Source organism: Corylus avellana, chromosome 4 (genome assembly GCF_965113065.1).
Source record: "Corylus avellana chromosome 4, dhCorAvel1.hap1.2, whole genome shotgun sequence".
NCBI lineage: Eukaryota > Viridiplantae > Streptophyta > Magnoliopsida > Fagales > Betulaceae > Corylus > Corylus avellana.
The window spans coordinates 25402421-25428984 of record NC_142493.1 but is presented as its reverse complement, the minus strand read 5'-3'; the positions used below and the strand labels follow the sequence as shown (position 1 = coordinate 25428984).

The window sequence follows — 26564 nt, the reverse complement described above, 5'->3', positions numbered from 1 at the left end:
GTGAATGATCGATTCATCACTCTAGATGGAAGTTCAAAATTAAGATTCATGTCCAACAATTTTATGTCACAAATATGATAAATTAGGTTGTGTCATGGTTCGATCAGTTGGACTTGAGGAAACACCTACAATTTTTACTATCTCACCCTTTGTGTGTGACTTTTAACCGATAGATGTTACTATGGTCACTTCCAAGTAGAATAGTTACAGTTAATCTCTTTCGCCCGCCTTTTTTTCGGGACTAAATAGAGAAAATAAAAAAGGGTATATATTCTTTTTCATTCGGAGAAAATAACCTATTTCACATATCAGAAACTAGGGGACCATGGTGACCACGCAATACTGGATCTCAAAAGCGCACTATATACCTAATTTCATTTCTTTGCCTCTATATTTTTAATGTCTAAGATTTGTGCTTTCCGTTTTCAGGTGGTCCAATACACATATATATAGTCTCACATTACAGCTTGTGAAATGATTCCTAACATCTTTTCATGATCAAGATATCCGTGGAAATTAACCTAGCTTGTTATTCAATCCACTCATTAAGGATTATATCAAAAGGTTCGATTTCAATCACAAAAATTTAAAGTCAAGGTTGGACACACATGCACCTAATGTCAAATTTGGACCAGGAATTGGAATTAACATCCCTCGTGATCTACGAAAGGTACTCCTCCAAACGAAAGATATAGGGAAGGTGGCTGTGCTGCGGCATATATATATATATATATATATATATATATATATATATATATATATATATATATCACATGTACTGCATGGGCAACATTCTTAATTAGTTCAACCTATGCATATAATTTAATTAGCCTTTTCAATTGGTGGTGGTATCATAGAGCTACCAAAGTTAAGGTTTTATGCTAAAACGACCATGATGCAATGGGCTCTGAGATAAAATGAGAGCAATCACGTGGATTCTGTGAGAGGAGCGCAAGAACTGATAGTTTAATTAGTGGAATATAGCTCTAGGCATCTACTTAATGAGGCCCATGCTTGTTATTCTACAACAATTTTAACAAAATAATACTACTCTTTACACTCATTTATCATATTAATTTCATATAACTAGATATGTTATGTTTTAAATGGCTTATCATGTATCAATTAGTTAAAAGAAAAAAAACAAAATCTTTTACAACACGTCATATAGTCGATGTAAAATGAGTGTAAAGTATAAGAGTTCTATGTCGATAGATGTCACACGTGTAATATGTGATAAATCCACTTATTGATGAAGTTCAACAATTATTACTTAACACTTTCGTCTTCGTAATATTATAGATTTCCTTGAATGAAAATGAAAAGGAGAAATCATGTCAAAAGAGATCTTGAGCTATAAATTGAGAACATTCAAGGTTTATGATGCAAGTTTTGAATTGTTTTTGTTAGAATATTAATTAAGTGATTAAATCAATAATTTCCTATGAGCTTGAGTTTTTGAAAAAATTGATTAAATCTTTAATCACCAATTTTAGGTATCAAGGAGGATAATATTTGTTCCAAGAATAATTCATTGCTTGTTAGCTTAATTTATCCTCCACACATGATATATATATCAGGGGTGGGTATTGGTTTAATAGTTTGGACTTTTTCGGTTAATCAGTTAGTCGATTAATAGGTGGTTGGTTAAGTTGGCTAAATTTTTTATGTTAAAATTTATCAATTTCCTTGTAACTACGGAATTATTAATGAATATGTTTTATAAATGAAAAGAAAAAGTAAATTCATGGAACATAGACTAGAATGACAACCACAAATCAGTTGGACAAACACAATAAGGAAAGTTACCAGATAAAATTTAAAATTCACTTTAAAAATCAGCTAAGTCGGTTAACTGATAATTTTTTTTTTCTATTGCCTGCCGATCCGAACAGATGTCGAAATAGTATTTTTATTTTGTCTACCGACCACAGGAAGTCGGTTAGTAACGATTCAGTGGCGGTCAATAAGCGCCCACCAGGGGCAAAGGGAGGGGGGTTGAGGGGGGCACTTCCCCCCTCAACCCCTCAAAATTCTCTTTATCCTTGGTAAAAAAAAATTTTATGCCATGATTATGAATTTATGCCCCCCCCCCCTCAGCAACTCTTGAGGGCAAATTCCCCCTTCCTCTCCTCAACCAAAGGTTGAAGATAATGCAGTTGAGTCGACTCTAACCATTGTAACTTGAAACTTGCAATTGCAGAAGAACAAACGGATGAAGATGATGCAATTCTCAATATTTTTCTTAAACTATGGAAGAAGATAAGATACACGCGTGCAAGAAAAAAAAAAAAAAAAAAAAGGTACAACGTGCAACTTGCAAAGCACAAGAAAGAGACCAAAAAATCTTTATAAAATTATAAAGTCTTGTCCACATGTTCAACTCTTCCCAATAATTTTCTTAAATTATGGAGGAAGACATGGTATATGCTAACATGTGTGCGCGCAAGAGAAAAATAAAAAATAAAAAATACAGCGTGCAACTTGCAAAGCACATAAAGGAGACCATAAAATCAATTGTTATTTCTAACTTTTTAAGCCACATTTTGTTTCCTAGAGCAATGTGTCAATTAAATTCAAAGAGGCGGAAAATCAATTGTCAAATATCTTTACATTTTACAAAAATTACAAAACTTTGAAGCATTTTTCTTCTTAAAGACTTGTCGATTTTTCCTTTCACTTTCCAAATTCAATGGAAAATTAAGGTATGTAATTAAATTTTTATATTTAGATTTAAATTGTTGATTTATCCTTTCACTTTCCAACTACAACAAAAAATTAAGGTATGTAATTAAATTTTGATATTTAGATTTAAATTGTTTTTTTTTAATTAATTGTTTTGATATTTATATTGCTATTCTTGATAATTTTTTTTTATATTTAATTATTTATTAATTGATATAGTTTTTGTTTCATATTTTAATTGTATAAAATATATAATTGCAGTTATCTAAGATTATGAAGAAAAACAACGATTTTATTGAGCTTCAATCAAATTCTAAATGAGTTCGTGTTAAAATTAGTGAGCAAAGACAAATATTATATTTACAACCTATTAACAATCATGCCTTCTTGGACCCCTGTTGGAAGGCCAGTCTTCTACAGCCTCACGGATGTTTCCATTTTGTCTCACTACAGTGAAATTTTTTTGGCTATATATATATATATATATGAGAAAAATATAAAAAAAAATTCCCAAACTAATAGTTGTATGAGATAGAGCCCCCATAATGTTCAAAAGGTACTAAAGTAACTTATCAAACTACTAGAATGTATCAAAAATGCCATTGATTTTTTTTATAATATATATATATATATTACCTTTTTTTTTAAAAAAAAAAAAAAAACAATGGGCAAATGAATACAAAAAAAAAAAAAAAAGTAATAAATAAATAATTAGTTATTATAGTTGGCCTAAATTACAAATAACTTCATGTCATATAAAAGTAAAATAAATGGTTCTTGAGATATTCCAAAAAAACAATTCAGTCTCTATAGTCAAATTCCGTTAAAAAAAGTGTGACGAATTCTTTTAAATGTGACTTCAACGCCAATAAAAATGGCGATTCGTGTCATTCTTATATATATATATAAGAAAGCCGCCCATTTTCTTTTCTTTTTTTTTTTTGAAAAAAAAAATTAAATTTTGAGTTTCTTTATTTTATTAATTTTTTATTTTAGTTTTTAAAAGAATAAAGGTATTATTGGAATATAAAAAAAAAATATGGTCTTTTTGACACACTTTGGTAGTTTAATGGGCTACTTTAGCACCTTTTGAACATCGTGAGACTCTTTAAAAAACAGCTGTTAGTTTGGAGGGCTTTTTTATATTATTCTCCATATATATATATATATATATATATATAGTGTTTCTACTAATCATTGGAAACAAATAGTGAAAGAGACGAAAGAGACTAACTTCAATACGGTCAAGGCAAAAAACTCTTGTTTTCTACCCACCACTCACAAGCTAACACCTCAGCTTAGAACATAAAATTAAAATAGGAACAAAACACCAGATTATTCTTCCACAAAGCCATTTCAGCCACCATCTTCCGCCTGATGCCGCTGCTGCCCGGAACCACCACTGCCACTACCTTCGTCTCTCTCCCTCCTTCAGCCTCGTGGGGGTGGCCGGCGAGCCACCCCGTAGCTTGGGGGTGGTCGGCACTAGGGGTGGCAAAATGGGTACCTGACACGACCCGATTACGACCCGCGGGTACCCGTTACACGATTAGTCTATACCCAGACACGACCCGTTTAGCTAAACGGGTAATCAGGTTTGACACGATTATGACACGAAAATAGCCGGGTAACCCGACACGACCCGTTTTACCCGTTTAAAATAATCGGGTCTAGTCGGGTAGATACGACCCGACACGACCCGATTACCCGAAACTATAAAATTAAAAAATAATAATAAATAAATAATAAATAATAAAAAATAAAAAATAAAAAAAATTCAAAATTGTAATAATAATACTAATACAATAATACATCAATATAGTCAATGCAAAAAATTGAGTTCCAAGAGATTAAAGGCTTTAATAAAGGATAGGAAAAAAATATATATTGGAAAGTGACTGTAATTGACAAATTGTATTCCAAAAAAAATTATTAAACTCATAATTTCACCTAAACTTAAAAGTTAAAAGTTAAAACAAGTAAGTTCATTTATTATAAGTTCATTTATTAAAATAGTCCACTTATTATTTAGTCCCACATGTAACAAAAGTGTTAAAAAATTAATTTAAACAATGAAAATCACAGTTTTCTTGTTGGCTTTCTCTTTTGTTGGTAAATTATGTATTAACTTATTTCTTGAAGCAGGCTTCCTTGTCCCTAAAGGCTGAAAATGGTAAAGTAAGTCTTAATTTCTTAAAGGTTGTACTAAAAAAAAAAAAAAAAGTCTTAAAGCCAGTAAGTTAGTAAACATGAGGAGTCCGCAAGGCAAAAAAAAAAGAAAAAAAAAAAGTCTTAAAGTCTGTAAGTTAGTGTAAACGTGAGGTGAGGAGTCCGCAGGACCGCAAGGCAGAAAAAAAAAAAAGAGAAAAAAAAAATCTGGGTGAGGAGTCCAGGACCGCAAGGCAGAAAAAAAAAAAAAAAAAAAAAAAAGAGAAAAAAAAAAAAAAAATTCTGGGTGAGGAGTCCGCAGGACCGCAAGGCAAAAAAAAAAAGAAAAAAATCTGGGTCTGGCGGGTCGTAAGGCAGAAAAACAAATAGAGAAAAAAAAATAAAATAAAAAATCCGGGTCTGGCGGGTCGACCCGCCAACCCGCCAGACCCGGATACTGTGTGGGTCTGACGGGTCGACCCGCCAGACCCGCACAGTAATCGTGTCTAGTGGGTCAACCCGCCAGACCCGGCGGGTCGACCCGCAAGACACGAAATTTTCGGGTCTTAATCGGGTAGACCCGATTACGACCCGAACCCGATTAGCCCAAACCCAATACCTGTTTTTTCGTGTCGTGTTCGTGTCAGATTCGCGGGTCGTGTCAAAATTGCCGGCCCTAGTCGGCGCGGCCACCCCGTGGCTTGGGGTGGGTTGCGCGGCCACCCCGTGGCTTGGGGGTGGGCCGTGCAGCCACCCAAGGCCATCTGGTGTCCCATTGTGGCTGCCCTCATTTTAATTTGGTGTTTTATTCTCATTTTAATTTTTTGCATTTTTCTTGAATGGCTGATGTGTCACATAGTGATTGGTGGGCAAAAAACTAATGTTTTGTGACACGACTATATAGAAGCCCTCATAGTGAAATAGCAATTTGCAAATTCAAAAGCAAAATATCTTCATAATTATTTCAGTGCACATGCATACACTAGAAAATTAAGCACTGTTTGATATTCACAATATAGCTAGCTGTACGTATGAACCTTTGTTGTAAACAAGCAAATAATTAAACTCAAATCACACAGGAACAATATTCCCAGTAGAGGAGGCCTGATGCTCCACTGCCTGCTCACTTTCTTCCTCATTCTCACCCGTCAATTCCTCCAGCGATTTCCCCTTGGATTCCGGCACCAACAAGGTAAACAACATTCCAAAGAAGTTGATGCCGCCAAGCATAAGAAGTGAATTCTTTATTCCAATACCAGGTGGGTATCCTGCATCAGTCAATGCCGGGTTCGTGCTTTGGGCTGCATACAAAAATCCAAACGCCCCAACTATGGCTCCAGCCTTCCCGCACGCCGCTGAAATCCCATGACAAGTAGATCTCAGTCTTGCTGGGAAGATTTCAGCTGGTACAATAAATGTGGTCGAATTTGGTCCAAAATTTGCGAAGAAGAATGTGAGGGAGTACATCACAATGAACCCAATTCGGTTTTCCTTTAAGGTCCAATGGTGGTAAGGGATAGCAAGCGCAAACATGAAGACAGTCATAAAGAAGAAACCCATCAATTGGATGGTGAATCTTCCCAAAATATCAATGAAAGCCACCGTAAACCAATATCCAGGAATAAGACCGCATAACGCTATGAGTGTTTGCGCCCTTGCAATCTTGTAAACCTCTTGAATAGCACTCATTGTCTGTGCCTGCGGCAGCCACCCAATAGCGCTAAAGATATCCTTTTGGAAAAGATTTTGGCTGTAGAAGGCAATGTCCAACAGGAACCAACACGTGGCGGTTCCGACCAGGTGAAGCCCGTGGCGTTTCGCGAATTCCTTGGAGAATAAACCAAAAGAATTATTGCGTGACTCTTGAGCAGGGATCTCTGACTTTTCTTCTTCAGCGACGAGATCCACGTGTAAGACCTTAGACATGTCTTGCGCCGCCTGTCTTGCGTTTTTGGCGACCAAGGCGGTGTAACGAGCGGTCTCGGGCATTTTCATACGCCAGTAGTAAGTGAGGGCGGCGGGAATGGCTCCGACCATTACAATTATGCGCCAAACGTAATCGGCTTGCGATGGGAGGGAGGCTGCTGCATTAACCTCATATGCGGGCGCCTTGTATGCATGATCGAATGCGCTTGAAACTATTAAAGCAACAATCCCACCGGTCAAATTTCCGAAGCCTTGCATAGCAAAAACCGCGGCAATAAACGCCCCACGAGTCTTTTTGTTGGCGTATTCGGACATGATCGTTGCTGAAAGAGGATAGTCACCGCCAATGCCAAAGCCAAGCCAAAAGCGGAAGAAACAAAGCGTGGCCATGACACTCTTAGGTGAGTGGCCAAAGGAGAGCCCCGAGCCAATGGCGCAAACAACCATGAGAAGTAGCGTTAAGCCGTAGACCCTTTTGCGGCCCATCTTGTCACCGAGCCAGCCGAAGAAGAGCTGGCCGGCTAAGGTGCCGCAAAATGCGACGCCAGTCACAGCGTCCGCTACGTTGGGAGGCAACGTTCCGGGCTTTGCTACGCCTTCAACTGTGTAGTATATGCGGCCGAGTAACTTGGTTACGAGGGAGATGCAGAAAAGATCATATGCGTCGGTGAAGAATCCCATTCCTGCAATCACGATTGCCGTGAAATGATACAATTGGGTCTTTGCACCATCAAGTGCGTTCAGCACTACCACTTGTTGTCTAGCCATGAAGGCTTTCCTGCGAAAGAAGAAGTCTGAAATTTGGTTATTTTCAAAATTTGACTGGAGTTTTAGTGGAGATGGGACATCACTCTATATAGTTTGAATGCTAAGATGTTGACTTTTCAAAAATCGTTTGAATACTTTTCTTTTTTCTTTTTTATTTTTTTTCCCTCTACTGCAAGGAAATTGATTAATCAACCACTTTAATTAATGGTTGCGGAGGTGATGCCTTCAACTATTTAACAATTTGGGTGATAGGATTTACGAAACTGGGGTGAATAAGTAACAGAATTAAAGAAAAAGAAAAGCTATAAAAAGGGTTTTATGAAACGCTAGTTACCTGATTAAACAGTGGTGCAAAGAACTTGTTAGGGTTCCTGTATCAAGAAAATTAGAAAAAAAAAAAAAAAAAAAAAAGAAAAGAAAAGAGAAAGAGATCAGAAGCCCCTCCTCCTTCAATATATGCTGAGGCTTTTGAGAGGAGAAAGAAGATAGGTGATATGTTGGGGATGGTGAGGACCAGCCTATATAATGTCCACCTAACCCTTACAAAATTCAGGATCACCTCAGCATCAAATGGCATATTCCACCTAATGTCACAATAATTCAATGTTAATTAGGATGCTGCTTCGACTTCTCAAAATTGAATGTCACTGTTTTTTTTTAATCTGGGAGAAGCGCTGAAGACAACAGTTTTCCACTGTCGTGTAGTGTTTTTCAACATAAAAACGTGCCACCTGTGCTTTATTTTCAAATGTGGACAGGGGTTTGAGACGTGTCAAACGAAGCAAAACAAAAACAAAATGTGAAGGTTTTCTTATAAAAAAAATATGGTCAATAATTCCTGCATTACATTAAACATAGCGTGTTTGTCAGGGATTATTTACGTTTTAAGGATAGAGAGTGATAGAGCTCGTAGTACACGATACATACGGATCTTGATCCCTTCGAATTCTTAAAAAATTTGAATTTTTTAAATTCTTAAATATGGCATAGGGTTAAAAAAAATGCCACTTTTTATGATTTTATTAAAGAAACGAAATAACTCATTATATTTCCCAAATAAAAAGGTAACGCATAAATGATCTTTTTTTAGAAGTGATTTATTTATTTTGTTTCTCTTTCAAAAAATAAAAAAATAAAAATATACAACTCATTTTCCTCCCAAAACAAAAACAACTTACGCTTCTTCTTCCTCATTTCGGAGTGAAAGAAAATCTTAGCTTCTTTAATTTCTTCTGTTAATTCTGAAAAAAAAAAATTGCAGCTTCAAGAAAAAAATCTCACAACCAAGCCCCCAAACAACTCAGAATTTGTTCCCACGTTTATGAACTAGTTCAAAACGTTACACTTCAAGAAAATAAACGACAAACACATTGATGTCAACAAACAAAATCCTTTGTAGGGCTAGGTGAACATGAACTTACAAGATCTGAAGTTTGAAGACATTTTAGCAAATGTACATATATTCAGCTTTTTCAAGAAGATGATTGTGTAATACTTGTTTATATATATATATGTTCCAGAATTTCTTCTGCATAAAAGGTTGGGCGTTCTTGAGAATGCTTTTTAAACGTATGTATGTAATACTCTTTTCAAGAAGCTAGAGGATTGCGTAATACTCTTTTCCAGATTTATTTATTTATTTTCAGAATTTCTAGAAGAAGTTAAAAAAGCTAAGATTTTCTTTCACTTTGACATGAGGAAGAATGAGCGTCAAGTTGTTTTTGTTTTGGGAGGAAAATAACTTGTACATTGTTTTTTGTTTTGAGAGGGAAATGAAATAAATAAATCACTTCTAAAAAAAATAAGACTATTTATGCATTGCTTTTCTATTTTGGAAATATAATGAGTTATTTTGTTTCCTTAATAAGACCATAACATGTGGCATTTGTTTTAAACCCTTAGATATAATGAACGGCTAGATTTAGGAATTTGAAAAACTCAAATTCTCTAAGAATTCGAGAGGATCCGGTTGTGATACGGATCTATACTAACTTAGTCATTTAAATAGAAGGAAAATCCTGGAAACTATGGGAAAATCATGCCACAAAAAAAAGGGGATGTGGTCTGTGGAGGGATAAGAGGAGTGAGAGAGGGATACCAATATTAATTAGGGCTATGTGGGACAACCTTTGGATACTCGCTATCTTCAATTTGATATGTACATAGTAGATTCGTAATTGCAGAAACCTACTTGTGACTGTAGAAACTCGTTCAATTATTTAGTGACGCATACTTGACGTGCGCAATTAAGGCTTGTGAGCCTATCTCGTATACACACATGTTTATTTATGTGTATACATTTATACTAACTTAGTATTAACTAACATATTAAGTTATTTGCTAGTCGATTAAACATTTCTAACTTAATAATACTAAGTAACTAACTATGTAAGAATAGTTAAGTCTATCTGTCACTTTGATTAAAAAAAAAATGTATCTACTAAGTAAGCATAGTATAGTTAGTTAGTTACTTATTAACTATCTAGTTATATATGAAAATATATTGTTAGAAAAACTTTAGAAAACCCCTTGAATTTTCACGCATTTTGAAAGTACTCTATTGAAGTTCAAAAACTCTCAACTAAAAGAATCAAGTTTTCAATTTCTTTGAGTTAATTACCTTTTTAGTACTTAGGTTTGCACTTTTTTATTTTTTTTCCACTCAGGGTTTAAATCATATCATATTACAAATGGTACTTGACTAACGGAAAAAGACTAACTTAGTACCTCCGTTAGAGTCCGTTAGCCCAAACTAATGGAATGTCACATGTCGTCACATAAAAATGCCACGTATCCTAAAAAAAATAAAATAATTAAAATAATAATTAAAAAACTAAACCCTAAAATAAAAATTGAAAAATTATGGAGCGACCCATTTTGGCCAATGGGGGTGGCCGGCCACCCCTTTGGTTTTTAATTTTTCATTTTCTGTTTAGGGTTTAGTTTTTTTTTTTTTTTTTTAATTATTATTGTTATTTTTCATTTCTATGTGATGACACGTAACAGAAGTGCTAAGTTGATCTTTACCCATAAGCCAGGTATCATTTGTGATAAAATTTGAACCCTAGGTGGGAAAAAATAAAAATGTGCAAACCTAGGTACTAAAAAGGTAATTAACCCTTCTTTCAATTTTCTTATTCCGTTAAATTTTTCATTAAATCTTGTCAAAATTTTCAAAATACTTATTTTTTTTATTAAAATAAATTAAAAAAATTATAAAGATTCAGGTGTTTATTTATTTATTATAAAAAATAGGGGTATTTTAGACATTTTGACAAAAATTAATAGAAAATCCAAATGGAATGACGTAATTGAAAGAAATATTAAGTTCAATACTCTTAATTGAGAGTTTTTAAATTGTGAGGATAAAGTCAAAACAAGTGTAAGTTTATAGGAGTTTTATGAAATTTTCCCTATATTGTTAGTTTGTTACCTATAGACTATAGTTATATAATATATTGTATAATATGCCTTATATAGTTACATATTATATATTTATATTACACATAAATGTATAGAAGTTTTTCACAAACTCAGGTTTGAACTTCGTTTAATTAATTGGATCACACATGAAAAAATTTAGTAGTCTAACTCAAGTTGAGTTGAGCTTTTCGGAGTATCTAGCTCCACTCGAATGACAATATTCTTAATTAACAAGCTCAAGCTTGAGTTTGAACTCGTCCAAACTTCCAACGAGTCGAGCTTGAACACATATTTCATAGAACATCTCAGTTTGGTATTGTCATAAACGAGCTCGTCTTTAAATCTTAAAGCACAACTCGACTCGAATCGATTACAACTCTAAACTACCATCAAAGTCTATCTAATTATGATACATATGACACAAAGATATGCGTATCACATTCGCTCTAATTAGATCAAATTAGAACCAAACCGAAGATGAAAAATACTTGTCGGCGCCTGCAAGCTCCACTAAGTTCTACTTTTGATTTTTTTTTTTTTTTTTTGTTCCCTTTGTTCTTCTAATGTCTTTCTTGCATCCTTAATCAGTAGAATGTACACCTATTTTGGTCTCAGGTAGTTAATTAAAATAAATGTTTCTTGAATAAATTTGAGCAAAAAGTGAAAACAATAATTCAATGATATTATTGCAACACAAAGTTGAGTTCCACGCCGAACTCCGAAATTTTAATTCGCTACAAATATATTTCAAAGAAGACAAAAGCAAACACTCCGTAAAATGCTTTTGAATTAAAGAGATCCAAAGCAAATATCTACATCGATCATTATTGCATTGCAATATAATTAAAGTTCTTTGTTAAATATGCTTTGATACTATGATAGAATAACGAAGAGATATAAAGAGCTTAAGCATAAGAGAAAGTTGAAACACACTAATTATATTGTATTGATATTTTGATAATAATAATGAATACAGAGACCTCTATTTATAAAGAGGCTATGAGTAATAAGCAAGTAACCTAATAGACTAAGAAAAGATAAACATAGTACACTTAAAACACATAAAGAAATAAATAACCCTCACATAACATAACATAATATTCTTAACATTTTTAATTAAATAGAAACAAGAAATGACCAAATGATCATTAATCACACTGGAACTGTCTTACTACCAGCGGGTAGCTCAACAGTCTGACCACTTTCATCGTCCTCCTCTCCCGTCAATTCCTCCAACGATTTTCCCTTTGATTCTGGGACCAAGAAGGTGAACACCATTCCCAAGAAGTTAATTCCTCCGAGCACAAGAAGGGAATTCTTGATCCCGATGCCAGTCGGGTACCCGTCATCTACTTTGCTCTTGTCTTGGCTTTGGGCAGCATACAAGAATCCAAACGCCCCAATTATAGCTCCAGCCTTCCCCGCTGCGGCTGATATTCCATGACACGTGGACCTCAGCCTCGCAGGAAAAATTTCCGCCGGCACAACAAATGTGGTGGCGTTGGGTCCAAAGTTTGCGAAGAAAAAGGTCAAGGAGTATATTACGACGAAGCTAACCCTGTGGGGCTTTTTAGTCCAGTGGTTGTACGGGATAGCAAGCGCAAACATGAACACCGTCATGAAGAAGAAACCCATCAATTGAATCGTAAACCGCCCCAAATAATCAATAAAAGCCACCGTAAACCAATACCCGGGCACGGTACTGCACAATGCAATAAGTGTCTGCGCCCTTGCAATCTTGAAAACCTCCTCAAGCGAGCTCATTGTCTTTGCCGCTGGAATCCACCCAATACCGGTGAAGATATCCTTCTGGAACAAATTTTGGCTGTAGAAGGCAATGTCCAACAAGAACCAAGTGGTAGTTGTTCCAACCAAATGAAGCCCGTGTCGTTTCGCAAATTTTTTGGAGAATAACCCAAACGAATCTTGAGTATTAATTCTTTCGATTTTATCCTCTTCAACTTGAAGATTCACATGCAGCACCTTAGACATGTCTGCCGCCGCCTGTTTTGCGTTCTTCGCCACCAGGGCAGTGTAACGGGCAGTCTCGGGCATTTTCATCCGCCAGTAGTATGTGAGGGCGGCGGGGAGAGCTCCGAACATGAGAATTAGGCGCCAAACGTAGTCAGCTTGGGATGGCAGGGAGCGTGCTGCATCATCCTGGTATGCGGGAGGGTCGTATTTGTTCCTGAATGCGCTCGACACAATTAAAGCAACAATCCCACCGCCCAAAATTCCAAAACCTTGCATCGCAAAAACTGCGGCGATAAACGCCCCACGAGTCTTTTTGTTTGCGTATTCGGACATAATTGTAGCGGAAAGAGGGTAATCTCCGCCAATGCCGAAGCCGAGCCAGAATCGAAAGAAACAGAGTGTGGCTATGACGCCGTTTGATGATTTTCCAAACGAGAGCCCTGAGCCAATGGAGCAGACCACCATGAGAATGAGGGTTATGCCGTACACCTTCTTGCGGCCCAATTTGTCGCCAAGCCAGCCGAAGAAGAGTTGGCCGGCTAAAGTACCACAAAGCGCCACACCGTTAACGGCATCAGCTATATTAGGAGGCAATGTGCCGGGCTTTTCTGCATTTGGTTTTGTGTAGTAAATTCGGCCGAGTAACTTTGTCACAAGGGAGATGCAGAACAGATCGTATGCATCTGTGAAGAATCCCATTCCGGCAATTACAATTGCCGTGAAATGGTACAATTGAGTCTTGGCCACATCAAGAGCGTTAAGCACTGACAATTGGTTTCTCGCCATGGCTAGCTACTAGCTAGATCTTCCTACTTTCACTGTTACTGTTCCAGCTCCAACAGTTTCCTGCATAAAACGTACAAGTTATGAATTTAAATTACTCCATTGCAATCAAGTAATTAATGATTTTTTGTTGTAATGCCACGTCTATGATACATAAATGAATTCTCTATATATGTATATGAATGCAAATGGTCTAGCGCGACCCGTGACTTGTCTTTTCCCTTTTATTTCTATGGACTATAGGACAATTTTGTGGACCTTTTTGATTTATTGTTTCTGTCGCCGAGAATAGACATGCAGACATTGATGTCCTATTTACTATTTTTTCTATTGTAATTTATGAATTTTGACAAATAGAACAAGAAATGCTCAGAATATATATATAGAGTATTGAGAAATTAAAAAAAAAAATCAATAAAAGAAAAAAAAAAAAAGGAAAAAGACTTATTAGCATGTTGACTTTTCAAAATGGAATTTTAAGTACCGTTTTTTTTTTCCTCCTTAAATCGGTGCCAAACTGATGGATCAACCACCATCCTTCTATCATTAGAAAAAAAAACCGATGGATCAACCACCTTGATACCAATGGATCAGCTAATTAACTAATTAGTATTTAGTTTTTTTATTAAAAATGATTCGCCATCCTTCTATCATTTAGAGCATTTATGATTGGTTCTATGTATTTAACTTGTCTTTAAAAATTTATCAAAACTTATAAAAACACCCATTTAACAAGTTTTATTTTCTATTTTATATTTAACTATTGTCATAAATGCTAGCTCTATACATTCTAAGAGCCAAAAAGTTAAAGTTATATAATTTTTTAAGCTTATTTTTTACCGTCCTCTCTTGATTGGTTTAAAACTAATAAAAACATAATATTTAGCTAGAATAAAGAGAAAGTACAGAGATTTTAATGTTTGACTCATTTTAAAAATGCTTCTTTAAATTTGATAAAAATGAATTTTTTTTCATCAAATTTAACTTTTATTTAAAGGGTGCATCGTATTCAACTGGCACTTTAAAATATAAGTTTTGTTAAAATTTAGCTAGCATAACCCTTTTTGGAGCTCCAGCGGTAGACACTTTAAAATAGAAGTTTTCTTGAAATCTACCATAGCAACTTGTAAGATTTTTTTCTTTTTTTCTCTATCCCTCTCCCTCATTGAAAATAAAAATAATAAAAATAATATTTAATTAGAGTAGAGAGTTAAAATAAATATTAGTGTGTAATAAGAAACTAATAACTAAATTTTTTTTAAAAATATATATATATATATATATATAAAATAACAACCTTTGGCCATGATGCTCTCTTAACTATTTTGTTTTCTAATATATCTTATCCCATTTTAGTCTTCATTTGATACCAAAAGATTCCATGCAACGGATAGAGACGTACAGCTTGAATAAAAATCTTCCATTTTATTAATTATATATGTACGTTTCTGGAAGAAGAATTAAAACCTTAGATTGAAGATAGAAAAAAACATATATGTGGCCACGCTATTGGCCAGGCCGACATGGACTTGCAAGTTGCATGCAAGTCCAGCCTGTCAAAACGTCAAGAAAAATATCTGAGGCAACTACGGTCTTGTTTGGGAAGCTCATTCTTCTTCACTTATCTCCAAAAAAAAATTTTCTTCTGTTTTCAAGTTGATTTCACACTACTAACTCAATTTAACTCAAAATTTTTTAGTCCATATGGTAACTCAATCGGCTGAAATTGTATATAATAAAGTAGAAGTTATTAGTTCAAGTCCCCCTCTTATGCGGCCACGTGAAAAAAAAAAAAAATCAATATTTTTCAATCCAACTAATAAAAAAAATTTACAAAAACAAGAAAATTAAAAATAAATAAATAAAAATCAAAAAAATTAGGAGAAGTGGGCGGACCACCCCTAATTTGGGGTTGCCGATCTACCCCCAGACACCATGGGGTGGCCCGGCAATCCTCGAAATATATTTTAATTTTAATTTGATTTATTATTATTATTATTATTATTATATATTATATTTTTCAAACAACTTAAACCTAATTTCTAACTCTTTTTCTTTGTCAATATTTACAATTTTGAATCTAGTTGAGTAAAATAAAAATAAATAAATAAAAAATGGCACACCCAAACAAGCCTGAGTTGCACAGCTTTCTACGCTTCAGTAATATTGCGTAAAAATATGAAACAAACAAGTGGTTTGTAATTGTACGAAAATATCAGCAGCAAAGCTATTGTCTATTGACCAAGTGGAGCAACAGTAAAACAAGGGAACTGAATATTCAAAATATGATAGAGCTGCTGCTCATTCATCACACCAATGATTCTAATTATCAAAAAGCTCTCGGCTAAACACAGATGAGATAACTCATCTTACTAATATTTGATATTTATATATATATACACATAGATATATATAAAAGAAAGTGGAAGATAAGTAAAAGGTATGTATCGGGAGACAGCTGATACATATAGGCAGAATGGATGAAAGTGCATGGTTCTCTCTTTAACTAAAAAGTGGAGAGATATAAAAAACCAGTGGTCCAGATCATCCTACGACACCAGTTCCAATTAGCAAGGAATGTGTCAGGTTTCATGTTCTAAGTCTCTAAAGAAACTTTTTGTAACATTATGCAGAGAGAGAGAGAGAGAGACTGACCTGCTTTTTGAACCTTCAACGAGAGAGAGAGAGAGAGAGAGAGAGGTGTTGCTGTGTTGCGAATCGAATGGAGAGGCTAAGGAGGAGATAGGATATATATATATATAGTAGCGTGCATCTGACTGAAGAAATGAAGCGAGCAATGGCATATACCCAAGGATACAATTTAGTCAACGCTTTAACAGTCTTCCTTCTTTGCTATCCCTTTGCCTAGAAGGGATACATCTCTTTTCGTAGCAAGTTCCTGATTATTGTATTCAAGACTTTCGTACAATAAACGGGCAATCCGTCGCATTTAATGTGGGCTTCACCTGCTGTCAACAATTATCACTTTGATAATATAATTTTAAAAATAAAAAATAAAAAAAATAAAGGAGAAGACCGTCCACTCGATCATTTGGTCGTTTAGGTCTACTACAAAGTCTATATAGTTAAAATCTAGATGCCCGTACATCAACTAATTGATTTATTTTTTAAAAGATAATTCACAGCATAATTGGGATGAAGTAGCTAGCTAGGTACCATATCGTATGTCCCTCTATTATAATTATGTGAATATATATATATAGAAATGCTATTAAAAATAAATAAATTTTACAGAAATTTCTTATTGAATAATAAATGACCTTTTCATAAAAACATTTTCCTTATTCTAATTAGAATATAATATTTATATATTTTTTGTAATTTTCTAACTGAGACGAATTAAATATACTGTACTACGTTAGGTGAGAGTAAGTAATGGTACAAGTCAATGAATAAGTCCACCAGGCTCAAATTTATACCTTCATGCATATATAGCAGATGGAATAGTAGTACTGACAAAAAGACTTGATTTGTATTTCAATTACAAAGCAAATTTCTCACTGTAATTAATAATCCTTATCATGTTTTCCAATTTGGATGAATTGGAAAAAGGGTAATTATTGTCACCATCTTCGAATCTCTTACAACTAGCTAGCAAAGATCTAACGCCTACAATAAAATGTCAGGAAAAGTGGCGACTTGCGAACAAATATAAGTTGCTTTTTGGCTTTGACAATTGAATAAGGTGATTTCTCGATCTACACACCGGTAGTACGCAGTATCTTGATCCATGGGGCATATTAGAGACAAGGCCTTTGAGAAAGCAACATGAAAGTTGACATTCATTTTAGCTTGTATTACTCTTTCCATATATGGTAAGATTTTGATTTACAGTATCCAAAAAGGGATTTTATTTTATTTTTTTTTAATCCAAGGAAGCCATCACTTGGTTGCATGATGCATCATCTCACATATATATATATATTGTTACCGTTTTGAACATTTAAATTTACCTTAATTCGAGCCGTCTGCTAACACAAGAAAGACGATGCTGTTTGTCAATATATACTGGGGATATTAATAATGGATTTGGGCCATTATTCTAAAATTTGTGCCGTTATCGATCGTGACAATATTTAAAGGTGAAAAATATTAGACTAAATTAGCTACGACTACGAGGAGTTGCCTTTGAAATTTCAAAGCCAAGGACTTGTCAGCAGTTTTCTTCACCAAAAAAAAGGCTGGATGAAAGCGGACGCAAACCAACAACTGAACAAGCAATCATTTTTGCATATTAAAAAAAGTAAAATCAATCATTTCGGAAGAATCTGAGAATTTGAGAGGAGCCCACTTTTGTGAAACCACTTACTTTTTTTCCTTGAAAACGGTCCACTTGGTTTTCAGTAGATAACTCAGAACAGGCATACGGCCCACACTTAAATCCCATGATAACCTTTTTTTTCTTTTTTCTTTTTTTTTTTTTAATTTATTTTTTTATAATTTTATAATTTTTTTTTAACGCCCTGCTAGCCACGTTAACTAACTTTTATATATATATATATATATATATATATATATAGTTGCTATGGAAGATAGATTAGCAAAGTAGAATTATTTGATTAAATGATTATATTTATCTATTTTTATTAGTCAAGTTTTAGGGATATAAACTGTGATTTAATATGGTATTAGAGTATAGACTACGAGTTCAACTAGGAACAACAGTACATAAATTAGTCTTATTTATTGTAGAGTGAGGTTGGCCCGAATAAAAAATACAATAAGAAAGAATTATATACTTCCTTTTAGGATTTAACAAAAAATCTAAACGGAAAGGAGACAGGGCAATCCTAATGACAAATTGTGAGAACATTATAAAAATTAAAACATTGAGAGAATATTGAAAATAGGATGGTAGTTCAAAGGCAAGTAACTATAGTTTCTAAAAAATGTAATATATTTTTAATCATTTTCGAGCAAGTACTGTTTTTGTCATTGAATTGTATCTTGTTTACTTTATGTTGTGATCGCAATTATAAGTGTTAAATCGTACATTCATAAAATATAATGATAAAGAGTATTTAATATACAGAAGTACCAAGCTCATTAGCTAATGATTTTGGTCTAAAATAATTGGTTTGACCCAAAACCCGTGGGTTGCATAAACTGGTTGAAAATGGGCTGCTTTGGCCAAAAGTCCTCTGAACCATATTGAACCACACTGAAAAAGACCTGAATCACGTTGAATTGGCCTGGTAACACTAGAACTGGCTCTCAAACTCACTTAATCGGATCCTTGGAGGACTAAACCGGGATGGAGAAGGAATGAACCAGGTTGAAATATCTAAAATCGGCACAAACTGATCCTTAAAAGCCTAAAACAGGTATTGAACCGGGCATGTTGGAGCACGTGCAAGGCCAGAACGAGCTAAAAATTGCACATAATCACTGATTTGGGGTTGAAACACCACTTTTGGTGGTTGTTTTGCCGAAAGGAGTCACAATGGCGACGAGTGGAGATTCTGCTAGTGGCATGTGAGAGCGTGTGGGGGCTCCAATGGCCATGAACGCGACTATTCTAGAATCGTCTATGGAAGATCTTTCTAACGGCATGGCTACCACAGTGATTGTTAAGTATGACTTGAATTAAAAGTCATGGTGGGACCCAATATTTTGTCTCCTTCTTCAAGTAGGAGAGGTTTTTTGGTTCAACCGGTTTACTCCTTTTGGGTTTAGGAGACTTTTGTCCAAGTTTGATTTGGAGTCCTTCTCCTATGTGTAATTGGACTCCTTGTTTGATTTATAGTAGGAGTCCTAGACCAACATGTAAAAGGAGAGTTAAAGCTTCTATATAAGGAACAAAGCACAAGGTGAATTTGTATGTGCCAAAAACGTGAAGCACCAAAGGGAGGAGAAAAAAGAGAGAAAAAGTGAGAGTAAGAAAGAGAGTGTTTTTGCCCTTTATTGTTATTATTCTCCTTTGGGTAAAGTGAGAATTGGGTGTATTTGGGGCTTTGGGTTTGAGTGGTTTTCTCACCCTGTTACTCTCTTGTACTCATCTTTTGATAGTGAATTTTCTCCGGGTCGTCTCCGCCAGTGGATGTAGGCTTGTTAAGCCGAACCACTTAAATCTTTGTGTCGTGTGTGATTGCTTATCTTTGTTATTCCGCATTCTTCTTATTTTTCGCATCTCACGGGTCTTGGGAAATAGGATTAATTTCCTAACAACTGGTATCAGAGCCAGGTTCGAGTGGGAGCGATGGCAAGTGAAGAAGGAAAGATGGGAATCGAGAAGTTCGACGGCAAAGATTTTGGATTTTGGAAGGTACAAATTGAAGATATTCTTTATGGGAAGGATCTTCATCAACCTCTATTGGAAGAACAACCCGACGACATGGATGATAGCGAGTGGGCACTTCTTGATCGTAAAGCCCTGGCAGTTATCAGGTTATCATTGTCAAAATCAGTTGCGCACAACGTTGTAAAGGAGAAGACCACAGCAGGTCTAATGGCAGCCTTGTCAAGCATGTATGAGAAGCCGTCGGCTAACAACAAGGTGCATCTGATGAAAAAATTGTTCAACCTAAAGATGGCGGAAGGAGCTTCGGTGGCACATCATCTCAATGAGTTCAACACCATCACAAATCAATTATCCTCGGTGGAAATTAATTTTGATGATGAGGTTCGCGCGCTGATCGTCTTGGCATCTTTGCCCAATAGCTGGGAAGCAGTGAGGATGGCTGTGAGTAACTCTGTAGGAAAGAGTAAACTGAGCTATGAAGACGTCAGAGATTTGATTCTTAGTGAAGAGGTTCGCAGAAGAGATGCGGGTGAAGCCTCTTGTTCTGGTGCTGCTTTAAACCTCGAGACTCGGGGCAGAGGACAAGATAGAAACTCTGGTCAAGGCAGATCAAAGTCCAGAAAAGGGAGAAGCAAATTCAGATTCGGCCGACAACTTGAGTGTTGGAACTGTGGCAAGACTGGCCACTACAAGAAGAATTGCAGGGAACTGCGGAAGGAGACTGAGAATGATTATGCAAACGTAGTGACAGAAGAAGTATATGATGCCCTACTTCTTTCTGTTGACAGTCCCCTTGATTCTTGGGTCTTAGACTCAGGAGTATCTTTTCATACGACAGCGATCCGTGAAATTCTCGAGAACTATGTTGCTGGAGATTTCGGGAAGGTGTATTTGGCTGACGGAACGGCGCTGGATGTTGTGGGCCTAGGCGATGTTCGCATTAGAGTTCACAGTGACTCGGTATGGAAGCTGCAAAAGGTCAGGCATGTTCTGGAGCTGAAAAAGAATCTGATTTCAGTGGGACAGCTTGATGAGGAAGGGCATTCTATTTATTTCCACGGTGGAAAGTGGAAGGTCAGCAAGGGAGCCATGATTTTGGCTACTGGTCATAAAACAAATACTCTCTATATGACCACGAACAGCAAGGATACAGATGCTGTTGTAGATACGACTGCTGACTCAAAACTATGGCACCTAAGGCTTGGGCACATGAGCGGGAAAGAGATGAAGGTACTTATGTCAAAAGGGAAACTACTGGGGTTAAAGTCAGTTGAGTCTGATTTGTGTGAAGGCTGCATCCTAAGGAAGCAGAAGAAGGTGAGTTTCGTGGAAGTTGGCAAAGCACCTAAGCTTGGAAAGCTGGAGCTGGTACACACGGATTTGTGGGGTCCAGCACCAGTGGCATCTCTTGGAGGCTCGCGGTATTACATCACATTTATTGATGACTCAAGCAGGAAGGTATGGGTTTATTTCTTGAAAAGTAAATCTGATGTATTTGAGACTTTTAAGAAATGGAAGGCCATGGTTGAGACTGAAACGGGCTTGAAGCTCAAGCGTTTGAGATCAAACAATGGAGGAGAATACGAAGACAGGGGGTTTAAACAGTTTTGTGCAGTGAATGGGATTAGAATGGAGAAAGCTATCCCGGGAACGCCGCAGCAGAATGGCGTGGCTGAGTGCATGAAAAAGACTCTCAATGAGCGTGCCAGGAGTATGAGATTGCATGCTGGGTTACCAAAGACTTTCTGGGCTGATGCAGTGAGCACTGCTGCATACCTGATAAATAGGGGGTCTTCCGTTCCCCTGAGCTATAGACTACCGGAAGAAGTCTGGAGTGGAAAAGAGGTAAATCTTTCACATCTGAAAGTTTTTGGTTGTGCTTCGTATGTCCATGATGAGTCTGATTCTCAGAGTAAACTAGATGCTAAATCTAGAAAGTGTTTCTTCATTGGATATGGAGATGAGGCCTTCGGTTATCGATTTTGGGATGATCAAAATCGAAGGATTATTAGAAGTCAGAATGTGACTTTTAATGAGTGTGCTATGTACAAGGATGAGTCAAGTGCAGAACCTGAAGTTACAGAGCATGAACTGAAGAAGTCTGAGTTTGTTAACTTAGATGAGCTTTCTGAAAGTACAGTGCAGAAAGAGAAACAATTCGTGGAGGTGGAGCTTGATAAACAGTGTTCACTCACGGATGAATGTGATGACAGAAAATCTTCAAGAAACTTACAGCACCGGGAAGAGTCTTATTCTTTAGCAAGAGGCAAAGAGAAACAGGATCGAAAAGCAACAAAGAGGTATGGCTTTGAAGATATGGTTTCTTTTGCTCTAACGGCTTGTAGTGGAGATCCATCGTCTACTCAGAATAGTACACTGAAAGAGGTGGAGTTACTACGGAGAGGTAAAACTTGGGAATCTGGAGAATTACCCAAAGGAAAGAAGGCTAAAGGGTGTAGATGGGTCTACAGGAAGAAAGAGTCATCGGATAAAGCTGTATGGTCGACAGGACAGATAGGGAGGCATGGTGCTATGTCTAAACCAAGTCCTATGCTCAAGTTCAAGAGGTACTTGGACTTGAGTGACACTTGTAGAGTGTGATTGCCCTTGGGGGCTGAGGCGGAGACAATCGGACGAGACACGTTTTGGTAGACTTGATGGGATTCAAGTCAAGGTGGAGATTGTTAAGTATGACTTGAATTAAAAGTCATGGTGGGACCCAATATTTTGTCTCCTTCTTCAAGTAGGAGAGGTTTTTTGGTTCAACCGGTTTACTCCTTTTGGGTTTAGGAGACTTTTGTCCAAGTTTGATTTGGAGTCCTTCTCCTATGTGTAATTGGACTCCTTGTTTGATTTATAGTAGGAGTCCTAGACCAACATGTAAAAGGAGAGTTAAAGCTTCTATATAAGGAACAAAGCACAAGGTGAATTTGTGTGTGCCAAAAACGTGAAGCACCAAAGGGAGGAGAAAAAAGAGAGAAAAAGTGAGAGTAAGAAAGAGAGTGTTTTTGCCCTTTATTGTTATTATTCTCCTTTGGGTAAAGTGAGAATTGGGTGTATTTGGGGCTTTGGGTTTGAGTGGTTTTCTCACCCTGTTACTCTCTTGTACTCATCTTTTGATAGTGAATTTTCTCCGGGTCGTCTCCGCCAGTGGATGTAGGCTTGTTAAGCCGAACCACTTAAATCTTTGTGTCGTGTGTGATTGCTTATCTTTGTTATTCCGCATTCTTCTTATTTTTCGCATCTCACGGGTCTTGGGAAATAGGATTAATTTCCTAACAGTGATTGGAGGAGCTTGGCAGCGTATGCATGCTGCAGCAGCAGATTATTTGGATGGCGTGTGGAGGCGCATGACAACATGTGGGGAAATGGAACATTGAGATATATCGTCATAAGAGAATGCCAAGAAAACTTCCAAAACATTTATTGAAGGCCACAAAAAATTACTCTGATAACATATTAACATCTATAAATATATGATAATAATAATAAAAGAGAGAAGAGAAACAAGAAGCAGAGAAACACGTATAGACTACATCTTTACTGTATTCAATATTATATATTGAAGTATTATAGATGCATCTATTTATAAAGAAACTATAGCTTGTCTGCTTCTAATGTCTTTCTTGTATGCATGCAGGATGCATGCTTACTAGAATGTACACATGTTTTGGTCACAATTAACGATAACAATAAATGTTTATTCATAAAAATAAGAGTTGAATAAATTTGAGCCAAAATAGAAAACAATAATTCGATCAATGATCTTTCAAGACAAAGTTGAGGTCCAGGCTGAACTCCCAAACCTTGCTACAAATATTTCAAAGACGACAAAAGCAAAACACATGCATCGTAAAATACATTTGAACTAAAGCGATCCAAAGGAAATATCTACATCATTATTGCACTGCATATAATAAAAGTAGTAAAACAGAAACCACAAATCATAATTAAACATCTCACATAAACTCGATATGATCGAAAAACCAAATCATCACACCGGAACAGCCCTACTACCAGTGGCTTGCTCCGCAGTCTCACCGCCTTCATCGTCCTCCTCTCCCGTCAATTCCTCCAACGATTTTCCCTTAGATTCTGGCACCAAGAAGGTAAACAACATTCCCAAGAAGTTAATTCCTCCGAGCACGAGAAGGGAATTCTTGATCCCGATGCCAGCCGGGTACCCGGCATCTGCTTTGGCCTTGTCTTGGTTTTGGGCAGCATACAAGAATCCAAACGCCCCAATTATAGCTCCTGCCTTCCCCGTTGCGGCCGATATTCCATGACATGTTGACCTTAGCCTCGCAGGGAAAATCTCAGCTGGCACAACAAATGTGGTGGCATTGGGTCCAAAGTTTGCGAAGAAAAAGGTCAAGGAGTATATTACAACGAAGCTAATCCTGTTGGGCTTTAGAGTCCAGTGATGGTATGGGATAGCAAGCGCAAACATGAACACAGTCATGAAGAAGAAACCCATCAATTGAATTGTAAACCGTCCCAAATAATCAATGAAAGCCACCGTAAACCAATATCCGGGCACGGTACTGCACAATGCTATAAGTGTTTGCGCCCTTGCAATCATGTAAAGCTCTTCAAGTGAACTCATTGTTTTTGCCGCTGGAATCCACCCAATAGCGATGAAGATATCTTTCTGGAAAAGATTTTGGCTATAGAAGGCAATGTCCAACAAGAACCAAGTGGTGGTGGTTCCAACCAAGTGAAGCCCGTGTCGTTTCGCAAATCGTTTGGAGAATAGCCCATATGACTCTTGAGCACTAATCCTTTCAATTTTCTGTTGTTCAGCTTCAAGAGTCACGTTTAGCACCTTAGACATGTCTGCCGCCGCCTGTTTTGCATTCTTTGCCACCAGGGCAGTGTAACGTGCAGTCTCGGGCATTTTCACACGCCAGTAGTATGTGAGGGCAGCCGGGAGAGCTCCAAACATGAGAATTAGGCGCCACACTAAGTCAGCTTGGGATGGCAGCGATGCCGCTGCATTAACCTCATATGCGGGAGGGTTGTATTTGTTCTTAAATGCGCTTGACACGATTAAAGCAACAACCCCACCACCCAAAATCCCAAAGCCTTGCATGGCAAAAACTGCGGCGATAAACGCTCCACGTGTCTTTTTGTTTGCGTATTCAGACATAATTGTAGCAGAAAGAGGGTAGTCACCACCAATGCCGAAGCCGAGCCAAAATCGGAAGAAACAGAGGGTGGCCATGACACTGTTTGCCGAGTGTCCAATTGAGAGCCCGGAGCCAATAGAGCTGACCACCATGAGAATGAGGGTTATACCGTACACCTTTTTGCGGCCCAATTTGTCACCGAGCCAGCCGAAGAAGAGTTGGCCAGCCAAAGTGCCACAAAGCGCCACACCAATAACAGCGTCAGACACGTTAGGAGGCAATGTGCCAGGCTTTTCTTCACCTGGTTTTGTATAGTAGATTCGGCCGAGTAACTTTGTCACAAGGGAGATGCAGAACAGATCGTATGCATCAGTGAAGAATCCCATTCCGGCAATTACAATTGCCGTGAAATGGTACATTTGGGTCTTGGCCACATCAAGTGCGTTAAGCACTCCCAATTGGTTTCCAGCCATGATCTTTCTACTTTCACTGTTACTGTTTCTGTTCCTACATAAAACGTACAAGATATGAATTTACTAGTAATTATTTTGTTCTTAAACAAAAAGAAAAAACGTAATTATTTTGTGATGGTACGTCTACGATATAAATTGAATGCACTAGGCCATAGTGTAAAATGACGCTGATAATTATGATGGGAGCTTTTTGATTTATCCAACCAATCAGATTGTTGTCCACTTTATTGTTTCTGACACCGAGAAATGGACATGCAGACAACGGTACTGTATTATTATTGTTTTTCTTTTGTAATTGTTGATTTTTGACACAAAAAAAAAAAAGATAAATGCTCAAGAAAAAAAAAAAAAAAAAGAGAAAAAAAGAATGAAATAATATTACGTGAAAAAATGAAATAAACAAGGAATGTGTCAGGTGCAGAGAGAGAGAGAGAGAGAGAGAGAGAGACCTGATTTTTGAATCTTGAATTAGTTGGGCGAGGAGAGTGACAAGAGAGAAAGAGGTGTTTCTGTGTTGTGGAAGGCTATGATAAGGAGGAGAAAGGCCAGCTATATAGTGTGCATCTGACGGAAAGAAATCCAGCGTCGACCGATGGCATATACCCACGCATCCAAATTAGTCAACGCTTTAACAGTCTTGCTTGCTTAATTCATGCAGACAATCACAAGCAAATCTTATAATTAAATCCAACTAGCTACCCGAAATCTTGCTGCATGCGCAAAAAATGACCACATTTACAATTAATTGACTTAATTAATTAATGTGTCGCTTCGCATCATGAATGGCCTCTCATTTTTCCAATATTATAGTTAAGCAACTAATTACAGTTTTTCATGTATAATTCGAATTAATATACATGAACCAATCACTTGATAATATTGGGATTCATTGTCATCTCACCGAATCTGATTGGTTTCTAGCTATATCTATTTTCTTTAAAATCAAATTTAGTTTTTTTCATCAGTTTCCTTTCATCCACGTACACTGCTGCT

General features: G+C 36.6%; 1 protein-coding gene and 2 pseudogenes across 3 annotated transcripts; all 3 read right to left on the bottom strand.

The window, feature by feature from the left end:
* Positions 1-5819: 5819 nt before the first annotated feature.
* LOC132179175 (low affinity inorganic phosphate transporter 1 pseudogene) lies at positions 5820-7917 on the bottom strand (annotated as a pseudogene). 2 transcript variants are annotated; one of them, XR_015911851.1, is made up of 2 exons: positions 7862-7917; positions 5820-7537 (listed from the first exon to the last, which is right to left on the bottom strand). The product of XR_015911851.1 is annotated as a low affinity inorganic phosphate transporter 1 pseudogene, transcript variant X1 (transcript). The 2 variants fall into 2 exon arrangements; XR_015911852.1 differs by having other exon boundaries at positions 5820-7553; positions 7862-7901.
* A 3983-nt stretch (positions 7918-11900) lies between these two features.
* Positions 11901-16597, bottom strand: LOC132177075 (low affinity inorganic phosphate transporter 1). Its single transcript, XM_059589291.2, has 2 exons — positions 16363-16597; positions 11901-13770 (listed from the first exon to the last, which is right to left on the bottom strand). Exon 2 carries the CDS (start codon positions 13708-13710, stop codon positions 12103-12105), a length of 1608 nt encoding a protein of 535 aa, XP_059445274.1. The 5' UTR covers positions 13711-13770; positions 16363-16597; the 3' UTR covers positions 11901-12102.
* A 7366-nt stretch (positions 16598-23963) lies between these two features.
* LOC132177758 (low affinity inorganic phosphate transporter 1 pseudogene) lies at positions 23964-26066 on the bottom strand (annotated as a pseudogene).
* Between the last annotated feature and the right edge of the window lie 498 nt (positions 26067-26564).

Excerpts from the sequence above, each read along its gene's own strand:
- LOC132177075 (XM_059589291.2), bottom strand. The coding sequence starts at position 13,710 with ATGGCGAGAAACCAATTGTCAGTGCTTAACGCTCTTGATGTGGCCAAG.